The sequence below is a fragment of the Psammomys obesus genome, unplaced genomic scaffold (assembly GCF_907164565.1).
Source record: "Psammomys obesus unplaced genomic scaffold, mPsaObe1.curated_primary_1811, whole genome shotgun sequence".
NCBI classification, from domain to species: Eukaryota; Metazoa; Chordata; class Mammalia; order Rodentia; family Muridae; genus Psammomys; species Psammomys obesus.
In genome coordinates, this window is record NW_026585895.1 from 44,427,894 (window position 1) to 44,440,339 (window position 12,446).

Here is a 12,446-nt window from a genome sequence, read left to right on the forward strand (position 1 = left end):
AGAAATTCTGGTTTTAGGTTAAAAGAGCTTTCAAATAAGGCTAAAGTAACTGCTGGTGCACCCATAATACAGGGTATGCATTCCTGTTCTTAAAGTCCAGGACCTAAAGCCAAGCACTGAAAGACTTGCTGTCCTAACCTAAGGTGTCAGAGCACTTCAGTTCTCGTATCATAAGGGTTTAACTGATAGTCTACATAAACCAAACCAAGACAAACCAAAAACCATAACCACCACCACCACAACCAAACAGAAAACCCCACATCCGAAACAGTTCTGACCCCAAGCTTTTAGATAGGGATAGTCAATCTGTATCAGGCTAAATGATATTAAACTTCTGTGGGTAAAAACAAAATTCTAAATACTAACAATTTCAAAATGGTCAAGCCAATATATTCACATTGTTGGAATTCAGGAAACCTTCTTAGACAGATTTGACAGACACTCTATGGAGTAGAAATGTTTTCACAAAGGTATGCAGATTTTTTAAAATTTTATTTTCACAAGTAATTTAAAGAGACCTATTCTGATATTGAAGCAAATTTTCAAAAAAATATTTTCTATCACTGATGGTTAAATCTGTGCATATAATCCAGTAGTATAGAAACCACCCTCATCTGACATCCCAGTGACTGGTTCAAGGTGCAGAAACCTCATGTGAGTTTATAAATGGAAGAGTGAGAGCTCTGAGCCAGTGCTAAGGCCTCCTAATTCCATGTGTTTCCTGCTAAACAGACAGCCTTTCACTGCTGGGTGCCCAGAGCTACATTCTTGTGATTTCAGTCCTTGCCTATTAAATTCCAGAGCGATATTTTTATTTCAGAAGGAAACAATCTGCTCAGTGATGACACTGTCATTGGTGCATTCGATTTTTAGACTTGTAAGATGTGGCTGGGCCTCCACCACTCCCACTGTACAAGCAATTAAGAGAGAAATACTGGCTTAGAGCTCATAGGGTCTGGCTATGAGTTTGTAACTGCAACAAGTTTAGTTAGGGTTACTTTCAGCAGCACAAGTAAAGGCTTATTTTCAGGAGCTAGGCCACTTACCAATGGCTACACCACTGGAGAAAATGTGTCTATGACACTGTGGTATTTAACTGCTATATCTACAAGGAGGGGTAAGACCCAGCCAGACCTCCTCCCTACATGATGGAATGAATACTTATTACTGGCACGATTACTTGCAAGTCTTGGGCAGGTGTTCTCAGCTGCTGAGAATTCAAGAGTGTAATGGCCACACGGTGCCTGGAAGACAGTCCTCCACCCCTTCCCTCTGGCTCCTAGATCCTTCCCACCCTACTGTTCTGCAGTGTCTCCTAAGCCATGAAGTGGGTAAGACAAGTAAAACTCTTTTCTGGAGCCTGTCTCAGAAGCTGTACACCTGATAAAAAGACACTCTGAGGTTCTCCTGGGAAAATAAACCACTCCTTTATGACACCCACTGTGTTTTGTCGGGCACACGCCAAAAGGTCCTTGACTTTGGCTTCTGAAGCCTACAACTCTTCATGTATGAAATTCATTTTCTTTTGAAGATCATATGTCCTTTCTGTATGTTCTTTTCCTAGAAGATTATTTTACTATTTTAAAAATGTAATATACACTTGTAATAAAATTTACATATTTTCTTTACAAAGACTCTACCTTTTGTCATATCAAAAATTCTCAGGTTTGGGCAGAGTAGTTAAAGAGACTAAGTCTGATCCCTGGGCCCCAGGTAAAGATAAAGAGAATGGATTCTTAACAGTTTTTCTCTGATCCTCACCCATACATGTACTGGGGTACTAGGGTACCCAAACACACACTCACATACTCATACAAAATAAATAAAATGTAAACAAAAATTTAAATAATTTCAAATGCTGTGAGGGAATCTGTATCTTCATAACCCAGGTTTCAAATTTACCTACCACCTATTAGAGAAGCTGCTTTCTAGTACATAAACTTCCACAGTTTTAAGAAAACTAGAGCCAAACCCAGTAATATGGGTACAAAAGGCACAGATGCTGCCTAGCTTTGTAGGAAAATATTTTACATTTGTATGCTGTAATATGAATTATTGTTTTTCTTGCTTTGTTTGTAAAACTTTGAAGAATGCCTTAACTTGAGCAAAGAGGGAGAAAGAACAAGAGAGGGAGAGACAGAGAGAGTAGCGATGAGCGAGGGAGAGAGACTGAAGGAGAGAGAGAGATAGGGACAGAGATAGTGATACTGTAAATAAAAATGACGGTTTCGCTTTAGAGAAATGAACTATAGCATATTAACTAAGGCTACAGAATTATAGTTGGGTGTTATGGCTCATGCTTATAAGGCCAGCACTTTGGACCTTAGGTAGCACTGCCACAAGTTCAAGACCAGTTTTGCCTGCACTGTGAGCTCTATACAAGACCACTTAAAAAGCCAAACAAACAAACAAACAAACAAACAAACAGTCAGGTGTGGTGGTGAACATCCGTAAGCCTAGCATTTGCAAGGCAGAAGAAGCAGGTTAATCTATAAGTTTGAGCAAGTTCCAGGAAAGCCAGGGCTATACAGAGAAACGCCGTCTCAAAAACCAAAAAGCAAACAAACAAAAAACCCACAAGAGAATTAAAAACAAAAACCCAACACCAACAAAACGAAACATTTGTAAACACAAATGACCTGGCTTAAAACGCTAATCCAGACAGGAAGAACTGAGATTCACAGTGCATTAAAGGACATGTCTTACCACAGAGATAAACTCAACTGAGAAAGTAAAGTTTGTACATTCGTCTTTGTGCCAAGAGAGAAAACATCTTTGGGCTATACTTATTTAAGATAAATTAAAAAACATTCCACCATTCACTCTGAGCCTTATAAACTCTCTGACCTTTGTGATGAGAATTCGGTACTTTTCTACTAAGTGATCATTGTTGTGGCAGCCGGCGAGCAACTGCCAGACTTCTCCACGAAGAGCTTCTGGGACACCACTTCTCACTAAGGATGGCAACTGCTTCGGTCTCACACTCAAGTTGAGATGCCTAAAAATAAAGCCGTAATTCATTACTTTAGCAAAGGAAGCTGCTCTGAAAGATTCTTTAATGAAAATAAAATGGTTTACAAAGACATTGAAAAGGTAACACAGTCATAATAATGAAAGATTAAGCATTAACATGGTACTTGCAAACCACTTTAAATCATTATCGAAAAAGAATTGGAAGAGAGAGGTGGTAGCACACGCCTTTAGTCCCAACACTCAGGAGGCAGAGGCACATGAATGTCTGAGCTCAAGGCCAGCCTGGTCTAAAAGAGCGAGATCCAGGACATGCAGGGCTATACAGAGAAACCCTGTCTCAGAAAACCAACCAACCAACCAACCAACCAACCAACCAACCAACCAACCAACCAACCAACCAGTAACTAGAAACTACAAGGACACGTTTTGGTTGTGGTTTATGTACAACTTAGAGCAAAACTACAAGTAGGTGCTAGAGAAATGCTTTGCTGCTCTTGCAGCTGGTTCACAAATATCTGTGATTCCAGTTCTTCTGCTCACCTCTGCCCTGTACACAAATGGCAAACACACACACACACACACACACGAATAAAAATGAATCTTTGAAAAGAATGGGCACAAAAAACAAAGGCTTAGCCCTCTAACTGCAGCTATGAAATGAATACTTACATATTCTCAGTTAAAATATTTCAGTACGTTTTCAACAGATATTATGTCTCTTCCTTCAAGAAACAGCTTAAATATCTGTGGTTGCTAAGAACATTTTCAGGACAGTGTTTCTCTGTGTAGCCTTGGCTGTCCTGGACTCGCTTTTTATAGACCAGGCTGGCCTCGAACTTGCAATGATTCGCCTTCCTCCCCGAGTGCTGGGATTAAAGGCATGCACAACCACACCAGGCTGCTAAGAACATCCTTAGTGCAACAATAATGCAAGTTACAAAATTTTGGGCTTCATATATGAAATGAGCAAAATAAAGCCTGTCTTCAAACACTGGCACGATCTCAGTGCTTTGTGTCTTAAACTGACCCTATCATAAAGGCAGAAGTTGTTTCTAGTTTACAGATGCAGAGAGGTCAAAGTGGCTGGTCTGTTCACTAAAGGTGGGCAGTCCTGAGACTTCAGAATGATGAGTGTTCCATCCATTATATCACAGCTGCTCTGTGACTGGAAAGCCACCATTAATGAGTCACTAAAGCAAGATCTAGACAGAAATGCTCCTGTGACTATCAGACTGGAGCGCAAGTCACTGACACAAAGCGTCTGATACTTTTCGCATCACCCAAATTCTATGAGAATAATGCACAATGTATTAAAAAGTTGCTTGTTAATTGTTCTTAATTGTTCTATAATTTTGTACCCTGAATTGAGAGATAAGGGCAATTTCATATAAATTTCTCCTTGCATATGGGTACATATGGAGAGTTGTCAACAAGAAACAATATTAATCATTCTGCTATTTAAAGGTTTGAAACACTATGGCCTCGAGTAAATAAACTACCACTGACACAATTATGTGTACTTTTCAAGCTATTGTTTATGATTGTTTTGATTTTTAATGGTAGAGATGAATGGTTGTGATAGACCTATCATTAGCCCACAAAAGTCTTAAATATTTACTCTTTGGCCCATCAAAGAAAACTTGCTAACCCTAACTTATACTGGTAAAATTTCTTTCAGAATGACTTTAGCCATTGACAATATTAACCCTACATATAACCAGCATACTATTTTATACTAAGGGCATCAGTGCTCCTATCTTCCAAGAGTCATATTCAAATGAACCTGGAGAATGACACACAAATATAGTTATTAAAATCTACTTTCACTAAATAAATTAGCTTCAGGATCAGGCTGGCTATGTCAAGAATTTCTGGGTTTGCGGATTACTTATTAGAATATCTAACCTGTGTGTGAAAATGCAAAAGTCTGTAATATTATTATAGTTGAGAGAGCGTACAATTTGGGGCTGTGCTAGTAATATGATAAATGTTTAAACTACCATCACTACAACCCTAACATCCATAAATTTTAATCAATAGGGCTACTAGTAGTTTTACAAACTTCTAAGTTCCATGATATTTCAATGCTTACTATTCTTTTTACTTTGGTTTTTTAAAACAGGGTTTCTCTGTGTAGCTTTGGTTGTCCTGGACTCACTTTGTATACCAGGCTGGCCTTGAACTCAGAGAGATCCACCTGCCTCTGTCTCCCTGAGTGCTGGGGTTACAAGTGTGCTCCACCACACCAGCTCAATGATTACCATTCTAGAACAAACAGGATGGACAGAAATGTTAAGATGGATGAAACAAACTAGATAAATCTGAAAACATAACTCAAACAAGCAAAAGCAGATGAAACAATCTTTTCACAGCAGAAACAGATGGGAATTCAGTTAAAATATTTAAGAGAATGGGAGGACACAGTTGATTATGAGTGATAAAGTTTGACAACAAAACAAACTAAGGCATTATACAAAATGTGTGCTGGATTCATAGAAGTAAAATGAAGTCTCATTAGGTGGTAGCACACTGACTTAAATCCCAGGAAGAGGCAAGTGGACCTCAGTGCGCTAGAGGTCAGCCTAGTCTACAGAGTAAGCCCCGGGACAGAAAACAAGCTCTGGACTGTTAACAATGTGGAAATGGTGTTAACTACGCTATCACGAAGACCTGTTAACACTGAATTACAAGGTTGGTTTAGAAACACTTCATACATACAAAATCCCTGCAGCAGCAGACCATGCTTTCCAAACCCACTGAGCTGAAAATGAAATTGAAGAAGTATCTGCAATCCTGTCTCCTGATAGTAAAGAAATATCAAAATTTAAGAAGAGACATTCCTGAGGGCTTTTCACAGTTCATGAACTATAGTTACGTGTCTATAGACAACCCATGCTTTGGTTTGCCATTTCCTTTTGTACATATTTGACATTTCCCAATGAAGACAGTGTTTTGTCCGAAATGTAAAACACTGTGAGACTGTCACAGCAGATGATGCCAATGTGTACTGCTAGCCCTTAGGGGTACTGACATCTGCTGAGACACAGCTTTACTAAAAATACAATGAAAGCTTAATAGTCAAAACTTATAAGAGGGAGAAAAAAAAACTTAGTATATGAGGCCCATAGGAAACTCTATGACAATCTTAATCAGGACATCAGCGATGGAAACAAGATCAGATCACTTTCAGATTTAGATTTTTCCTCCAAGACATCCTAGCAAGGAAAAGATACTACATATATGTCTCACCAGATTATCTCTAGTTATGCTAATCAACAAACTAAGGTAATATACTTTTTATAAACAAGGTAAAGAATAGTGCTTCCTAATGCTGTTGTCAAACTCTTTGTTTTTAGACAAGGTCTCACTGTGTAGCCCTGGCTGGCCTAGAATTTATTATGTAGACCAGGTTGGCCTCAAGCTCACAGAGATCCTCTACATCTGCCTCCTCAGTGCTGGTGTTTAAGGCATGAATCATGATGCTCAGCCAAATTCTTGTTTTTGAGACACAATTGTGCTATATAGCCCAGGCTGAACTTGAAGTCTTAATCTTTCACATCCCAATGCTGAGATAATAGACATGCTCCACCATGCCTAGTTTGTAGGAATCAGCCATGTTTTATTTGCAGTTTTGAGGATTAAACTGAGGGCAACAAACATGCTGGACAAGTGATCCATTAGAGATATATTCCCACCCTAAGACTAAATGGGGAATATACACACGTTAGTAGTAAAAATAATGAAGCCAGTAAGGCACATATATCATGCTTGGGATATCCTACTTTGCCATTCCAGGTATCGTATGTATCACAGAAAAGGAAAACACCTAACCTAAGAAGACAAGACAGACAGACAGACAGACACACACACACACACACACACACACACACACACACACCTATATTTCTTTCTTCATACCAATTTAACAGATTTATTTAGAATTGTTGTAAAAAGTGAGCTGGTGTTTTGTTTACTGAAGCACTCTGACATTATATTAATGCTCTTTTGCCTCAACTTTCTATCAAAATTTTCCCACACAAATGGCAATGGAAAATCTCCCAATACCTGATTTCTGTCCCCTATTTTTCTACTTGCCAGTTGCGTTTAGATATCTTTAAACTCTATCGGGAAAATTATATAACATTGAGAATTACTAATAATTGGAAGAGATGAAAACCAACTATGAAGATGAATTGTGCCCTATCATCGTAGATTCTTAAGGCAGTTCACCACATGTGTGGCCTGCTAACGGGCCACTGTTACAACTGTTAAATATTTGGCCTGGGTAACATGCAGACTGGAATCGTCACAAAGGCAAGCAAGCCAGGCCTCACCTGCCTTCTATGCAGCACCAAAAGCTACATTTTGTAAGGACATATCTGTTTTGAAACTTAAAGAAATTTCCTGCACTAGTGGCTGTAAGGGATGTCTAAAATGTAAAGTTCAATGGACTTCTGATAGCATCTAATTTCAGAGTACTATAGAACCAGGCCTGTAATCATTGTTTCCTCATTCCTCTAGTAGAGGGCACACTTTTGCGAATAGATTTTGTAGCTACAAGTAGATTTGTGGGGTAGTCTCTTTTGTGCAAGCCATTGTAGAGTTATACTCCTTCGGTCTGGCATTAGAGTGACGGTGGCAGTGGCAATACAGTTCTTTTGGTTATAATTAACCAGGCAACCATTCCTATCTTCTCCAATGTAAGGACCAACTCATTCATTCATTCATTCATTCATTCATTCATTCATTCATTCTCTCCCTCTCCACCCCCTTTCTCTCTGTGTGTGTCTATGGATTCCATGTCTGGACATTTTTCCTATCACTAAGATTTTATTAGGCTTCTGATGGTCTCAGACTGATTCATTCTGCTATTATCCTTATAAATGTCTAATAGATCATAGAGTGAGATCTTATTTGCAGATCTCTCTTGTTGGTTCTAGGATGAGAATTAGGTAAGACATGAGTCACAGGTGAGCAGCAGTGTGAGTCTATAACTCACCATTTTGACAGCAGTTCTCCCCATGTTTCAAGAATTTTTTCTGCACATTCTTTGGATACATCACCAAATCCACTCAAGAGAGGTTCATCATTATCTGTAATAAGTAAAAGTTAGGCTTATGAAAAAGAACCACATAAAAATACAAAAGGCAAATGTAAACATTTATTGGGAACATAAAGCCATAATATATGTTCTTAGTATTTAAGTACAAATGGGAATAATCCTGTCATAGATATGCTTCTATAACTTATTTAATTCTCTTTTACTTTCGATACAGGCTTTTAATATAGTTCTTTATTATGTCAGTGATAGGAACCACTTATCTATAAAATATGGAACTCAATACGTGGAATGTTCTTTCTCCTCTTCCAAAGTAAGTAGCTTTATAGACAAAGATATTTAAGTTTATTTAAAATAGTAAACAACAAACTTAGTAACCTAAGAGTCTAATACAGAAGTAGTAGTGAGGGGCTGGAGAGATGGCTCAGAGGTTAAGAGCACTGGCTAGTCTTTTAGAGGTCATGAGTTCAATTCCCAGCAACCACATGGTGGTTAATAACCATCTATAATGGGATCTGGTGCCCTCTTCTGGTATGTAGGCATACATGCAGGCAGAACACTGACTACATAATAAAGAAACAAATATTAAAAAAAAAAAAAAAGAAGAAGAACAAGTAATGGTAAGTGGTGGAATAAATAAACAATGTCTTTTGTTGAATTTTCTTTCCTGTTCATCTCCCTAGCCCACTTTTCCCACTTTTACCTTAAATGTTTGAAAATACTATAATGACACCTAATATTCTGTATACTAAATTTTAAAATAATGAATTATGACATGTAACTGGATACAAGTATTTGTATTTACATAATGATAATAAAATATGTAGAGTTAAATCATCAGTATGATCTGTTAAAAACACCAAAGACACGGGCATGAAGCATACAAAGTCATTAATAATCACTCCCTGAGTAAGTGAATTATCATGAATATTTTTTTCTGATCTTTGATGAAATGACTTTCTAATGTTCCACAGAATAACATTAAGTTACAAGAGAAAAAATATTTAAAAGGACAAAATGAATAAATTAAAATTTAAATAATGAAAATTAAGAGTTCCAACACCACAACATCCCTCCATCCCTATACTCAAACCAACCTTTCTAAACTTACCTTCTTCTTCATCATCTTCTGGAGGAGAGGGGATCATGGAACTCTGGGATCCAGACTGTGGCAGGCGGACTGAAGGACTGGCTGTAGTTTTCCTCCTCTCTCTCTCTGACTCACTTTCCAAACACACAACCTCATATAAGGTGTCAGAATTATTCTTTCTCTCCTTCTGCTTTATCTTGATGACAAAAAAAGAATGTATTATGTAGCAAACTTTGTTTTAATTATCACTTTTGATTTTGTATTGGATGCAAGAATAAATGTACACAAAATGTAACCTTTATCAAGTAGAAAAGTTTATGTTAACACTTAAACCTCAGGCTAGAGATGGCTTGATGATTAAGAACACTGCCTGCTCTCCCAGAGGAATTCAACTGCCAGCACCCACACGGCGGCTCACAACCATCTATACTGTGATCTGTTACCCTCTTCCTCTACACAGGCATACATGCAGATAGAGCACTCATATACACAATATAAATAAACCTTAAAAAAAAAAAAAAGACTTAACCCTCTTGCAGCTGGCATGATGGCACACACCATTAATTACAGCATGTGAGACTCAGAAGCAGGTGGATCTCTGTGAGTTTAAAGCCAGCCAGGGCTACATAGAAACCCTGTCTCAGAGAGAGAGAGAGAGAGAGAGAGAGAGAGAGAGAGAGCGCTCATCATTTGAGGGTACTGATTGCTCTTCCAAGGGACCAGGGTTTAAGTCCCAGCACCATATGGCAGCTCACAACTGTTTGAAATTCCAAAATCTGATACTATCACATAGACATACATGTAGGCAAAACACTAATGCACATAAAATAAAGGTAAATAAATTAAAAAGAACTGTTAAGAAAACTGAACATTTTAACTAAGACTCCAGTTTTAAAGTTTTATCTGTCATTAAAATAAATTATCAAATATTTAATCACCAAATTTAGCCAGTGTGAATGCTAACTGTCCTGTGTCTTTCCAATAAATTTAAGGTGCCTTTGCAGGTTTCCTACTTAAAACCACATATCAAAACAATTCACACATTCTAAAAGTTTAACACTAAGAAAATCCTTTACTCCTTTTGCTTAGCTCAAACAGTATACAGGAGATCTTAACTCCAAAGCAGGGCCAGAAAAGACAGTGGTGGGTAGGGATGAACAGCAGGAAAGATGTCAGTAAATCTCAATTATTAGCTGCGCGTGATGGAGCACACCTGTAATCCCAGCACTCGGGAAGGGAAAAGCAGGTGTACTTTTATGAGTTCAAGGCCAGCCTGGTTTAAAAAGTAAGTCCAGGACAGCCAAGGCTACAAAGAATAACCCTCTCAGAAAACCAAATCAAACCAAACCAAACCAAACCAACCAACCAACCAAACAAACAAACAAAAACTCAAAATTTTTGACAAATAAAATAAACCTACACTCTGGTTTTTACTTTTAGGCAAGCATTATAAACAATCTACATGGGCCTAAATAAAAAAGTAAGACAAACATATACAATTGTCAATATAATACATGTTTTAAGCACCTTAACATTCCTGTTATTGCCAGTTGGAGGTTAACTTGAAAGGTTAACTGCTCCCCTGTGGAGCACAGGGGAGAGGGAGGCTCCAAGAGGTACAAGAAAGGATGATGAAACACAGAAAGATACACAGAATGCTATTTGGATGGTGGAGGAAAAGGATGTCCACAATGTACAGGAATTTCAAGAGTTAGACTTTACCATCCCAATCACCACTTGGCTTTCATTAAAAACATTACTCTGAGGCTGGAGAGATGGCTCAGAGGTTAAGAGCACTGGCTGCTCTTCCAGAGATCTGATTTCAGTTCCCAACAACCACATGGTGGCTCACAACCATCTATAATGTGATCTGCCATTATTTATCAAAAAATAAAACTGTCCACAGAACAGAACCTTAAGCATAGCAACATTCTCCTGACAAGATTTTAGAAAAACAGGTCCTCCGACCTCAGACTCAGCTTATCTTTAACCTCAGACTCAGCTTATCTTTAACGTGACAATGTCAAATGTGGCAAATATAACAAAATCTCACATGTATCAGTGATTCCACTAAAAGGAAACATTTTAAGAGGCACTTTCTCTTTCTTAAAAAAAAAAAAAAATCACATGTGCACTAATGTGCAGGTACACTTGCAGGCCAAAAGAGTGCCCGATTTTCAGCAGCTGAAGTGACAGGCAAGGCTTAAGGAACAAGCACTCTGAACTGATGACCTGTCTCTCTAGCCCCTAGCATGCACTTTCAAATAATCAAAACAAGTATACAGGATTTTATATTGCAACATTATTTAGAATAGCAAATAACTGGAAAAAATCAATACACCCATCAGTAGGGAACTGATTTAAAAAAAACATGATTTGTCTGAACTGCACAATAGCACAAGGCAATAAGGAAGACCGAAGAACACCTATGGATGTAGAGTATTTTCAGGTTATAGCAAAGTACAGAAAAATATCTACAACACACTAATTTATATTTTTAAAACATGTTAAAGTGCATATAAAAATATTTTATTATCTTCAAAAAAGAAAATTAGAAACTAGTAAGTAATTGTTATATGTGGAATGGGGTCAGGAGATACAAATGGAGACACTGCTTTGATAATGTGTTTTATATTATTATGCCTGTTGTTATACAGCATGTTCCATATAAACATTTTATATACTAAATAATAATAATAATAATAATAATAATAATAATAATAATAACAATAATAAACTGAGAAGAACACAAATTACCTAAGCTCCCAAACTGAAAATAATAGAAACAAATAAACCTAAGTATATGTCAAATGATAACAGGACCACAATGAAAAAATTCTTCTGGGCTGGAGTATAATTCAGACTTGGGCACTTGTCTAGGTCAAAGCTCTGTGTTCAAATCTGTCACTGCACACAACCAAAATTATTCCAAGTACCAATTTTATTTGGTATTATATTTAAAGGACAAAGAAAAGTGCCACACAAATCTTAAATTTCACTGGATAGTTTTAGTCATGTAAAACTGCTATTTTTGAATTGTGAAGATAAAAATTATTAAGTATATCACTGGTTCTTTAATTAAAACAATATTCATAATGCAAAAAAGAGAAAGCTTTGTAACGTTAAGTTACTATAGTAAATATGTAAATAAACTCAATGAATTGGGGCATGCATAATCAATGAATGCTAAAGCATGGACACAGATGAAATCCTCTTATCTGTGTTTATACTTTCCAGTATATCCTTTTCAGCTGTTTGTCATCCAGTAAAGTCTAAAATATGAAATGGAAAACCACAGAAGTAAGCAATTGACAAGCTTTAAAT

At 37.3% G+C, this 12,446-nt stretch overlaps 1 protein-coding gene across 6 annotated transcripts in view; it reads right to left on the minus strand.

Annotated features, from left to right (window-relative positions):
• The window catches only part of Rabgap1 (RAB GTPase activating protein 1), a 124,940-nt gene that overhangs the window by 54,091 nt on the left and 58,403 nt on the right, over nt 1–12,446 (minus strand). For all 6 annotated transcript variants that reach the window (XM_055600007.1, XM_055600004.1, XM_055600005.1 and 3 more), the window contains exons 11-13: nt 9,144–9,318; nt 7,973–8,066; nt 2,848–2,998 (exon numbers count right to left, since the gene is read on the minus strand). In XM_055600007.1, the coding sequence (XP_055455982.1) occupies nt 2,848–2,998; nt 7,973–8,066; nt 9,144–9,318 (420 nt within the window). The remainder of the gene's footprint in view (nt 1–2,847; nt 2,999–7,972; nt 8,067–9,143; nt 9,319–12,446) is intronic.